This window comes from Laccaria bicolor, genomic scaffold (genome assembly GCF_000143565.1).
Source record: "Laccaria bicolor S238N-H82 LACBIscaffold_15 genomic scaffold, whole genome shotgun sequence".
Taxonomy (NCBI): domain Eukaryota; kingdom Fungi; phylum Basidiomycota; class Agaricomycetes; order Agaricales; family Hydnangiaceae; genus Laccaria; species Laccaria bicolor.
This window is the reverse complement of record NW_001889886.1, coordinates 36,590-47,361: the sequence shown is the minus strand read 5'-3', so window position 1 is coordinate 47,361 and position 10,772 is coordinate 36,590. Positions and strand designations below refer to the sequence as shown.

General features: G+C 45.6%; 2 protein-coding genes across 2 annotated transcripts; one reads left to right on the top strand and one right to left on the bottom strand.

Annotated features, from left to right (window-relative positions):
- Positions 1 to 486: 486 nt before the first annotated feature.
- On the bottom strand, positions 487 to 3,199 carry LACBIDRAFT_328022 (uncharacterized protein; the record flags this gene model as incomplete). Its single annotated transcript, XM_001881986.1, has 7 exons — positions 487 to 779; positions 924 to 925; positions 989 to 1,157; positions 1,751 to 2,143; positions 2,259 to 2,382; positions 2,580 to 3,132; positions 3,168 to 3,199. The coding sequence occupies 7 exons, from the start codon at positions 3,197 to 3,199 to the stop codon at positions 487 to 489; spliced, it is 1,566 nt and encodes a 521-aa protein (XP_001882021.1).
- Positions 3,200 to 3,509: 310 nt separating this feature from the next.
- Positions 3,510 to 5,128, top strand: LACBIDRAFT_328021 (uncharacterized protein; the record flags this gene model as incomplete). Its single annotated transcript, XM_001882112.1, has 9 exons — positions 3,510 to 3,692; positions 3,908 to 3,946; positions 3,996 to 4,006; positions 4,179 to 4,230; positions 4,255 to 4,337; positions 4,399 to 4,598; positions 4,811 to 4,850; positions 5,001 to 5,007; positions 5,060 to 5,128. 9 exons carry the CDS (start codon positions 3,510 to 3,512, stop codon positions 5,126 to 5,128), a joined length of 684 nt encoding a protein of 227 aa, XP_001882147.1.
- Between the last annotated feature and the right edge of the window lie 5,644 nt (positions 5,129 to 10,772).

Here is a 10,772-nt window from a genome sequence, read left to right as displayed (position 1 = left end):
ACATGAAGACTTCAAGACATTGTGCACTCCCAATCACCCCCGACAACTAGCAATCGTCTCCGGCCTGTCCGTCTGCGCAAACCTCACCAACTCATTCACCTGCACCCACCGCTCGTCCTCATGTCCCTCATAAGAACGCACGCACTTCAAATCGGGAAACAAACCATTCAAATACCGCCCGATGCGAAAAGCGTCCCACGCATCCCAATCGTCTACTACCGATGCAATCATGAGCGTCTTCAGTTCATGTTTGAGCTCTGAATATAATAGTTTCCTCGATGATAAAAAGGGTTGTACTGCTTGTATGTCGCTCGTATCTAGGGGTATCCGCAGTTCCGTAAGCTTGGGACAACGTTCCACGAGGACTCGAAGAGACTTCATCCTCGGCCGTATACGAGTGGGAGGGAGGAACGGGAGAAGGAGGCCATTCAAGTTTGGCCAGGTCTTCGCCCACTCTTCTATCAGGTCATCGCTGATATCCATGAATTATCCACGTAGACTGAGCGTGCAGAGGTTGTGTAAAGGGAATAAAGGCTTTAATGTGTCGAGAGGTAACTCTTCCGCCTCCGCGTCCTCTGGTGTTAATCTGAGCCCGAAACATCGTAAGGAGCTAGACCAGCGCGAAACAAAGTCCTCAACCAAGAGTTTCATGTCAAATCCTGGTTCAGGAGGTGAAAGGCAGACAAAGGTGTCTAGTTGGTCCGTGGATATGTTGGCAACGAACGATTGGATGAATGGGAGCGATGCGGAGATGGTAAGATTCCTTAGGTGTCTAAAGCCTATGATATTCGCCAAGGGAGGTATTGGTGAGTCTATGAAATCCAATTCGAGGTCTGTAAGCGCCGACAGTGCCCCAGCCCCTCTCCCCTCAGTATAATCTGTCTCCAGGGTTCCTTGCCTCTCGACGCGTTTCATTTGCTTACACCTAGATGTGGTGTTTTGTTAGTTAAAAACGTGACGTAGAAAGATGAAAAAAAGGGAGACTTACTGATCGCAAACAGTCCTAGGACCCATCGGCCCAGGGCCCCATTTTTCAATGCACTTGTTGTCTTTATACCGTCTTGGGAAACCGCATTGTCTGCAGATCCTCTGGCCTTGGGCGTTTGTGGCTGGGAAGACTTGGGCGGGCGGTGCGACGATCGGTGCGTTGATTGGGCCTTGGAAATTAGTCAGTTAGTATGTTCATTAAGGATGAAGGAGACGGGATGGGGAAATGGAAAGGGAAGAAGATTTGTGTGAAGTAACACGAGAAAAGAATAAGTCGGAGATAAGAATTGAGAAAAGATGCCAGGAAAGACATCAGTTAAATAGAAACAGAGCGAAGGGCGAGGAGAGGAGAGGTGTATGATAGAAAACTGAGAAAAGCAAAAAAATTGAAGCGTTGAAACGGATCGCATAGGAAAGAAGGCTTCTGATATCTGTCACCTGAAACACAGAAATCGAGAAGAGGGTATTGCCAGATGCAAGAGAGCAAACAGACGACGTCCGTTCCTCGACAAGACGATCCAAAGGCCAGAAGGAACACGCGACTTACCTCCTGCTGGTCCTCCAGGCCCCCCAGCCAACGCACCCACAATCCCCCCTCCTCCAATACTACTCCCACTAACCGAATACTTTGGCTTCAACGACCGGTGCAAAGACATGAGTCTGATACTGCTGAACCTGACCCGGCTGAACGAGTGGACCAGGTTGTCCCGCCGGCTATCTCACGTCCTTCCTCAGGACAGACTGATTAGCCGGATACACATACCCAGCCCCTCTTGTGCTTGTTGACCCTCGTAAACGTGTACGCGCCTGCTGCTACTACCCCTCCTCGGCGTGTCTTCGTGAGTGGTGGCTCTACAGATGCGGGGACCCATTTTGAGATGCGGTTGTAGTTGGTAAAGGAAGACTCGCCATATGCGGTGGTTGTTGTGGTCGTTGATTCGCAGCGATGCCGTTGATGGCGTCGGCTGTAGTGGCTTCAAAGAGCATCTCATCAATGTCCAATGAAGCGCTGCTAGAGCGACTTGAAGACCTTGAATGGGGTCTACACGAAAGCGCATGATGGGGATGGTGTTGTTGATGGCAATGGAGATGTGAATGTGACGAAGGGAGGGTGTGTGGGTGCGGTTTGTGGTGATCGCCGGGGGACATGATGACTCTAGGAGCGGACGGGGTAGGGGGCGGGTATCCATGCTGCTCCAGATGGATATGCTGAGCCGAGGGATAAGGACGTAAGAGAAGTGCGCTCGTTGAAATCGAGGTGTGGTACTTACCAAGTCGGAATAAGACATCCTCGGTTCTCCATTCCCGTGGGATCGTTTTGATGGTGGGTGGGTGTATTTGCTTTCTAAGCTTGGCGTGCGTGCTCTGCGGGATGTTGTCGTGGTTGATGAAGAACTAGTAGGGGGTGTTAAAGCAGGAAAAGGGGTCCTTGTAGCATGTCTCCTCGGTGGTTGAGAAGTTGGCGGTGGTGGAGGTGCCATGGAGGATGTACCCAGCAACGGAGTACCAATGAATCCCAAAGTCAACTGGCCTCCCTCACTAACAATCCTCCCAAACGCCTCTCTCGCTTCCTGATTACGCAAGTCACCCACCTGCAGCCAACGATCGAGTTGCGTCCAATTCTCCAAGACGGCCCTTCTCCTTGACTCCGCTTCGTCCCTTGCTATCTCCGCCCTCTGTACTCGATCCTCATACTCGATAATAACGCACTTCGCCGACGATTCGGACGAGGGCGACGACGACGACGCATCCGTTAGCGTTTGCAACAGCCGCTCAGCCTTTTCCGCGTGTTTCCTCGTATTCGTCAATTTCTTCTTCAACGCCTCGTTCTCCGTATATGTCTCCGTCAACAACGTCGACAGCTGCAGGTTTGAACTCGCAGTCCTTGTCGTCGTCAGCGTATTTGCATTGGTAGGCACCGTATCTTGCGGGGAGGCAGACACGGGGTAGCTGATGAAGATGATGCAAGGTGGCAAAGGGGCTTTGGATGCCAGTATCATGAAAGTTGGTAGGCACAGGTTGGAAGTGGTACCCATAGAATTAGTTCGTGAGCCAGGAAATTGGTCACTCGACGGCTCGAGAGCTGTTAGCGCGAGTCGGAGTTTGCAACAGCCTCGAGGACTGACAGAGAGCGGTTGCGTCAAGCTTTACCAGGCATCTCCAAGCACTCGAAGACTGACGGAGAGCGGTTGCGTCTAGCTTTACCAGGCATCTCCAAGCCCCCTGACTCATGGTCGCGCGTCCCAGGGTCAAGTACTGTCAAGTACAAACGTTAACAGACGTTAATGTCGGAACTCAGTACTCAGTGTTTGTCTTTGTTGTACTGGGAGCTTCCACATCAACACATTACTACTTGTAAACAGGCTTTCGAGCTGAAATAATTACAGCACGCAAACAACACGTTAATTTTACCACCTAACTTTGACCCAAGAAGCTTGGATTCGATTCGGAAAGAGCACAAACTATATGAGGTCCCGGTCAACTTTGATCATGAATCACAAACACGCCACTCTTCCCCAAACATGGCGCAAATACTTAATACGACTTGGCTCGTGTCCGCAAGCTACGTTCAAGAAACGGCTGGTTCCTGGGACAAAAGAACACCTTTGGCAGGGTCACGCTTTTGTGACGCGGGACTTGCTACACAATCACAACGTCAACGCAACTCCCACTGGGTGGCGTGGTACATGGGACTCAAGCTTCGGGTTCTTCCCATAACTTGACAACAAACTGATGTCGTAACTTTCCCTTTTTCTTTTAACTTGAAAAAGGTTGACCCAAATTGTTTCTCGCCATCCAGCCACTCCTTAAAATCGGCTTGCACCATAGCAGATATCTCAGAATTACCCCATTTCGTTCTTGACAATACGTTCGCGTTCTTCGTCTTTCGCCTCTCGATCTCCACTGAGTATTTTTACAGTTTTGGTGCGGCTTTCGTTGGGTTGGTGGTGGCAACGACGTGAGTCTCTATCGTGCCCTGTCATTTTTTTTACTCATCGCTTCAACAGGCTGCACGGAGGTGTGTTTTATGCTCTCGTTTGTTTGTTATTTCTCTAAACCGGCTCCTCCAGTTGCTTGCAGTCAATTTTGGTACTACTATACCCACCACAGCGATCGATGGCCAATCAGACTTCTCATACTATGACTGACTTAACGGCGAGGTTGTCTCGCAATCTCATACCGTTTCATAGGTCGCCGTCATGGCATTTGACACAATATACCAAACACTTATCACGCATACTGGTAAGTTTGCGTCATTTGCCTCAGATTCCATTGATTATGGCCGTCGCAGTTTATATATATACCATTTCGAATTGGGGAAATCCCAAAATTCTTGGCCGACTTGTCTGGTACGCATGTCCTGTTTGGCGTTCAATGTTCATGTTCGCATGCTGACTTTTGGAACTGCAGGAGCATGTTGGTCGAAGTGTTATTCAACGTGGGTATGATTAGTGTCTCCACCGATAGGACTGATAGGCCTGTTGGTGGTTGGGTTTTCGGTACAGGGTTTCACGGCGTTCCTCGTTCAAAGGTCAATTTATATTATGGTACCTTCCAGTCCTCTTCCTCTGATTCTCTTCGTAGTTTTCTTGCAATGCGCATATGGAGATGTATGTTTTGAACACCAATTTATATCATGGTACCTTCCACTCCTCTTCCTCTGATTCTCTTCGTAGTTTTCTTGCAATGCGCATATGGAGATGTATGTTTCGAACACCGTCCCTCATCCATGCAATCTAACTAGCTGGCAGTAAGCAATCAAAATCCTTGGCTTACCCTTCTAATCATGAGTTTTCTTTCTCTTCTACTGACAGTTTAACAGCTCAAGTTGTGGTAGGGTTTACTCATAGCTGGGGAATCTGGTGTGCCTTTTGTTCGCATCACTATTTGGGTATTCGCTCACGCTGCCAACTCGCCGCCTGTAATTCAGGATGCATCTTAGGTCAGTGCCCCATGCCAACCATCGTCACGCTCACCTCACTAAAGATGAATTTGAAATTTAGCTTATGCAGTGTTATCGTACGTCTTGCTCCTTCTCCTTTGCTTCCTTCTTGATCTCCGCCCATGATAGACTGCGATGCGAGGGGCACAACACTTTTGGCGCGCCACGGGCGTGCGGGAGCGTGCAAACGTGGCATGAGAATAGGATTATTGGCGTGCATCGGCGTGCATGCACGCCTATTTTTACACATTCATAATATCGATTTGAGAGGCCACATATCAGTAGGGAAGAGGCACAGAGCTTCGAAAAAAGCAGATTTCTGATCTAACATGCAATTTGTGCTCAATAAAATATTTTATGGTCCACCAAAGGATGGCCATTGCTTGCAAATTTATACATATGCAAAGAAAATTTTACTCCCTTGCTTCATCAAGATACTTTCTCGTGAGGTACTGATTCATACAACATAAAAGTTACAGCTATCCCACCCAAAATTCAACTTTGTTCAATGGCAGAACAAGGGACACAACAATCATTGCTCTTCCTTGGGACTGGACTCCTACCTTGGCTCGATTTTAATTTCAACAATGAAAAAACTAATTGATAAAACAGACAGTGAATCTGAAATCGTTACGGTCAAGCCAAAATTCGCCTATCATTCAAAAGATGAGGTTGAAGTCATTGAATTGAGCCCATAGGGTGCAAGAAGTTGCACTAATTGAAAAGAGATGGATCACGACAGGGCATTCAGTAGATACCCAATGGGACCATAGTAGTTCACATGGTCAATTGTCCAATGGACCATAGGGCTACCCCAATGGGCCTAATCGTAGTTGACACCATTCGGCCATAGTTTGGCCCAATGTCTGTGAGATGTTAAGCTGGCATTGTTGGGGCCAACGTAACAAAACTATGAGAAGCATAATTGGGCCGAATGAGGGATACACAAAACGAATTGGGCCCATTGGGCCCAATCAAGACCCATGTTAAACTCCCAACAGCCAAGGTTGGGCCCAATATTGCAAGGCTATTACTTAGGCTATACTGCATTGTTGGGCCCAATGCTCCAACAATGCTCAGTGTAACAAATGCCGAATCTGGCGGAACCATAACCCTAACCCTGGCAATCCCTGTCAGTCCGATCGCCTTTGGCACAAAATGGGATACACATTGCAAATACAGTTGGTAGCACACATGCAGGCCATAAATCAATATTTCTATATCAGCCTGAAATCCTGTTAATCACTTGAATTCATTCTGGGTTAAAGATAACAGCTGGACATGCGACAGCCACCCTGGATGCATGGATAGCATGAGGCATGCTGTATCAAGGACACTTTTTTTGTATTTAACGGTCAATACCTCCTGGAATATTGTGTTGCCTCCCAAAAACTATGTGGACTCAATAGATATTAAAACCGAAGATTTTGTTGGCTGGTTGTGCCGAAATCCCTCCAGAAATATTGTGTTGCCTCCCAAGGACTGTGTGCACTCAATAGATATAAAAACCGAAGATTTTGTTGGCTGGTTGTGCCGAAATCCCTCTGGAAATATTGTGTTGCCTCCCAAGGACTATGTGCACTCGATAGATATAAAAACCAAAGATTTCGTTGGCTTGTAGTGCCAAAGTACCTCCGGAAATATTGTGTTGGCTCTCGGAGAATATGTGTACTCAACACATGTTAAAACCGAAGATTTTGTCAGTTCGTAGTGCTGAAATACCTCTGGAAATATTGTGTTGCCTCCCAAGGACTATGTGCACTCAATAGACATAAAAACCAAAGATTTCGTCAGCTGGTAGTGCCGAAGTACCTCCAGGAATATTGTGTTGCCTCCCAGAAAATATGTGCACTCAATAGATATCAAAATGGAAGATTTTGTCAGCTGGTAGTGCTGAAATACCTGTGGAAATATTGTGTTGGCTCTCAGAGAATATGTGCACTCAACACATGTTAAAACCGAAGATTTTGTCAGCTGGTAGTGCTGAAATACCTCCGGAAACATTGTGTTGCCTCCCAAAGAATATGCGCACTCAACACATGTTAAAACCGAAGATTTTGTCAGCTCGTAGTGCCGAAGTACCTCCAGAAACATTGTGTTGCCTCCCAAAGAATATGTGCACTCAAGACATGTTAAAATTGAAGATTTTGTTGGCTGGTAGTGCCAAATACCTCCGGAAACATTGTGTTGCCTCCCAAAGAATATGCGCACTCAACACATGTTAAAACCGAAGATTTTGTCAGCTCGTAGTGCCGAAGTACCTCCAGAAACATTATGTTGCCTCCCAAAGAATATGTGCACTTAATAGATATTAAAATTGAAGATTTTGTCGGCTGGTAGTGCTGAAATACCTCCGGAAACATTGTGTTGCCTCCCAAGGAATATGCGCACTCAACACATGTTAAAACCGAAGATTTTGTCAGCTCGTAGTGCCGAAGTACCTCCAGAAACATTGTGTTGCCTCCCAAAGAATATGTGCACTCAAGACATGTTAAAATTGAAGATTTTGTTGGCTGGTAGTGCCAAAGTACCTCCGGAAATATTGTGTTGCCTCCCAAAGAATATGCGCACTCAACACATGTTAAAACCGAAGATTTTGTCAGCTCGTAGTGCCGAAATACCTCCAGAAACATTGTGTTGCCTCCCAAAGAATATGTGCACTCAAGACATGTTAAAATTGAAGATTTTGTTGGCTGGTAGTGCCGAAATACCTCCGGAAACATTGTGTTGCCTCCCAAAGAATATGTGCACTCAACACATGTTAAAACCAAAGATTTCGTCGGCTCGTAGTGCCGAAGTACCTCCAGAAACATTGTGTTGCCTCCCAAAGAATATGTGCACTCAAGACATGTTAAAATTGAAGATTTTGTTGGCTGGTAGTGCCAAAGTACCTCCGGAAACATTGTGTTGCCTCCCAAAGAATATGTGCACTCAACACATGTTAAAACCAAAGATTTCGTCGGCTGGTAGTGCCGAAGTACCTCCAGGAATATCATGTTGCCTCCCAGAAAATATGTGCACTTAATAGATATTAAAACCGAAGATTTCATCGGCTGGTAGTGCCGAAATACCTCCAGAAACATTGTGTTGCCTCCCAAAGAATATGTGCACTCAAAACATGTTAAAACTGAAGATTTCATCAGCTCGTTGTGCCGAAATCTCTCCGGAAATATTGTGTTGCCTCCCAAATACTATGTGCATTGAATAGATATTAAAACCGAAGATTTCATCAGCTGGTAGTGCCGAAATACCTCCGGAAATATTGTGTTGCCTCTCTAGAAGCCAAAGTAGCTGTGAAACCCAAAGATTTCAGCTTCTGTTAGTGCCAAAATTCTTCTTTGATCTCCTGGAAACATTGCTTGACCCTCTGGGAACATTGTTTGAGTTTGACCCTCCAGGAACATTGTTTGACCTTCCAGGAACATTGTCTAACCATACACTACTATTCTTTCACTGTCTGGAAACATTGTTTCACCTAGTGTTCGAAAGTCCGGTTAGGTCTGGTTATTGGGTGCCCAGGGGCTCTAACCGAGATCGAGACCGGTTAGCCTTTGTCCCGAAACCTAAAATAACCTAACCGAACCGCAACTAACCGGTTACGGTCGGTTATTTGCAGTTACTAACCGGTTAGCAAATATGCTCATATGTATCTTAATAGATGTTATTTCTGCATATTCTAGCTTTAAAACGAGCCCAAGAACGCTAAAATCGGTGAAGAATTGACATATTTATGCAATTATCCTTGAAAGTCTACACATTTGAGTGATATTTTAGAGATTTGACTGTAACTTAGTCAAATTTTAAGCGTTTTCGACGTTCTCAAGTGCGTTTTGAAGGTGTATAATAGGGCTGGTTATAACCGGTTATTCCATTTTCGAAATCAACTAACCCTAACCGCGGTTAGGTTAGTGTTGCGGTTAGGTCCGGTTATTTTCCGGTTATTTTCCGGTTAACTAACCTAACTTTCAAACACTATTCCCAGATGTATTTTGGCATTGCCAGCCACCAAAACCTTTGGTTTTAACATGTAGGCAACACAATATTTCCAGAGATACTTCGGCACAACCAGCTGATGAAATCTTCGGTATTAATATCTATGTAGTGCACATATTTTCTGGGAGGCAACACAATATTCCCAGAGGTACTTCGGCACTACAAGCCAACGAAATCTCCGGTTTTAACATGTGTTGAGTGCACATATTCTTTGAGAGGAAACACAATATTTCCAGAGGGATTTCAGCACTATGAGCTGACAAAATCTTCAGTTTAACATGTGTTGAATGCACATATTCTCCGAGAGCCAACACAATATTTCTGGAGGTATTTCGGCACTACCAGCCAATGAAATCTTTGGTTTTTATATCCATTGAGTGCACATAGTCCTGGGAAGCAACACAATATTTCTGGAGGTATTTTGGCACTACCAGCCGATGAAATCTTCGGTTTTAACATGTGTTGAGTGCACATATTCTCCGAGAGCCAACACAATATTTCTGGAGGTATTTCGGCACTACCAGCCAACGAAATCTTTGGTTTTTATATCCATTGAGTGCACATAGTCCTTGGGAGGCAACACAATACTTCTGGAGGTATTTTGGCACTGCCAGCTGATGAAATCTTCGGTTTTGACATGTCAGATTTCAATTTGAGCCGAAGATGGCCTCATTTTTTGATGTCATGTTGCCTGATGTGGGAAGACTTACCAATCCACTGGAATACACCTGAATAGCCCACAGGGTATTGCATCGGGAATACAAGGAGGGTTTGAGAGCTTGAGATGCTCTTCTGGAGGCAATGGCACACATAGAGGATCAGTTGAGGCAGTTGGATACTATGGTCATGCCAAAGGAAGAGGAGCTTCAGATCAAAGCAAGGATTGAGAAGGCAGAGAAATCAGTGTCATAGTAGTGACCTCCCCCTGTGTTTGGATGTATCCTTTGGCCTACTTTTTCGTCGGTCCAGCATATGATTACATGTTAAATAGCAATTGGGCCCAATGTTGTGGGATATTTCACAATTGGGCCACATTATCTCACCTTAAGGTAAAAGCATGCATTGGGCCCAACTTTATTCAATAGTGTCTAGATAGCATTGGCCCATTGGGGTAGCTCTATGGTACATAGGTACAATTGACCATGTGGAGTACCATTGGACTATAATGTAACATATGAGTACTTGTGAAAAGTGAAAGAGAGGGAAAGAGAAAAGAAAACAACAGGGAACTCACGCGTCCACAAGCCAGACAGTGCCTCGCTCCCTTCAAGCTCCCTAACAGTGTCTGCCGTAACATAAAGAACAGGTGCTGGACAAGCGACGAGCATCCTAGTATGTAGTGTCAAACAAAGTCAAAAGCAAGGTCCAAGCAAGGTTGGGTGTGTGCGGGGTGAAACAGATGATGATGATGATGATGCTGACGATAATGGTCCGAGTTGCCTTCTGTTTTCCTCCAATGCGAATGGCGGTGGCAGAAACCCAACTCAAGCCCCAAAACCCCAGAAGCCAATAAAAAGCAAACGAGCGGGAGGAAAAAAGAAATGCAGACAGGATGAACCCGCTTCTCACTGCGGGAGTGGGCTTGTTTGTGCTACAGGAAAATTGTAAATAGAAGAAAGATATAATAGAATCTTGTTTCGGGTCAAAGCATCAGATAAAACTGGAAGAAACTTGAAATATATTCTCTCTCTTGTCTAGGGTTTATTTGCTACCCCAAACTAAGATATATTTTAAAAATATTCTATATAAGTTTTGAGAAGAAAGGGGGAAGGTATTCACGATATATCCAACAAAAAGGCAGTGCCCGGAAGGTGAATGATAAGTAATGGCCCCTGCTGTCGATAAGCTC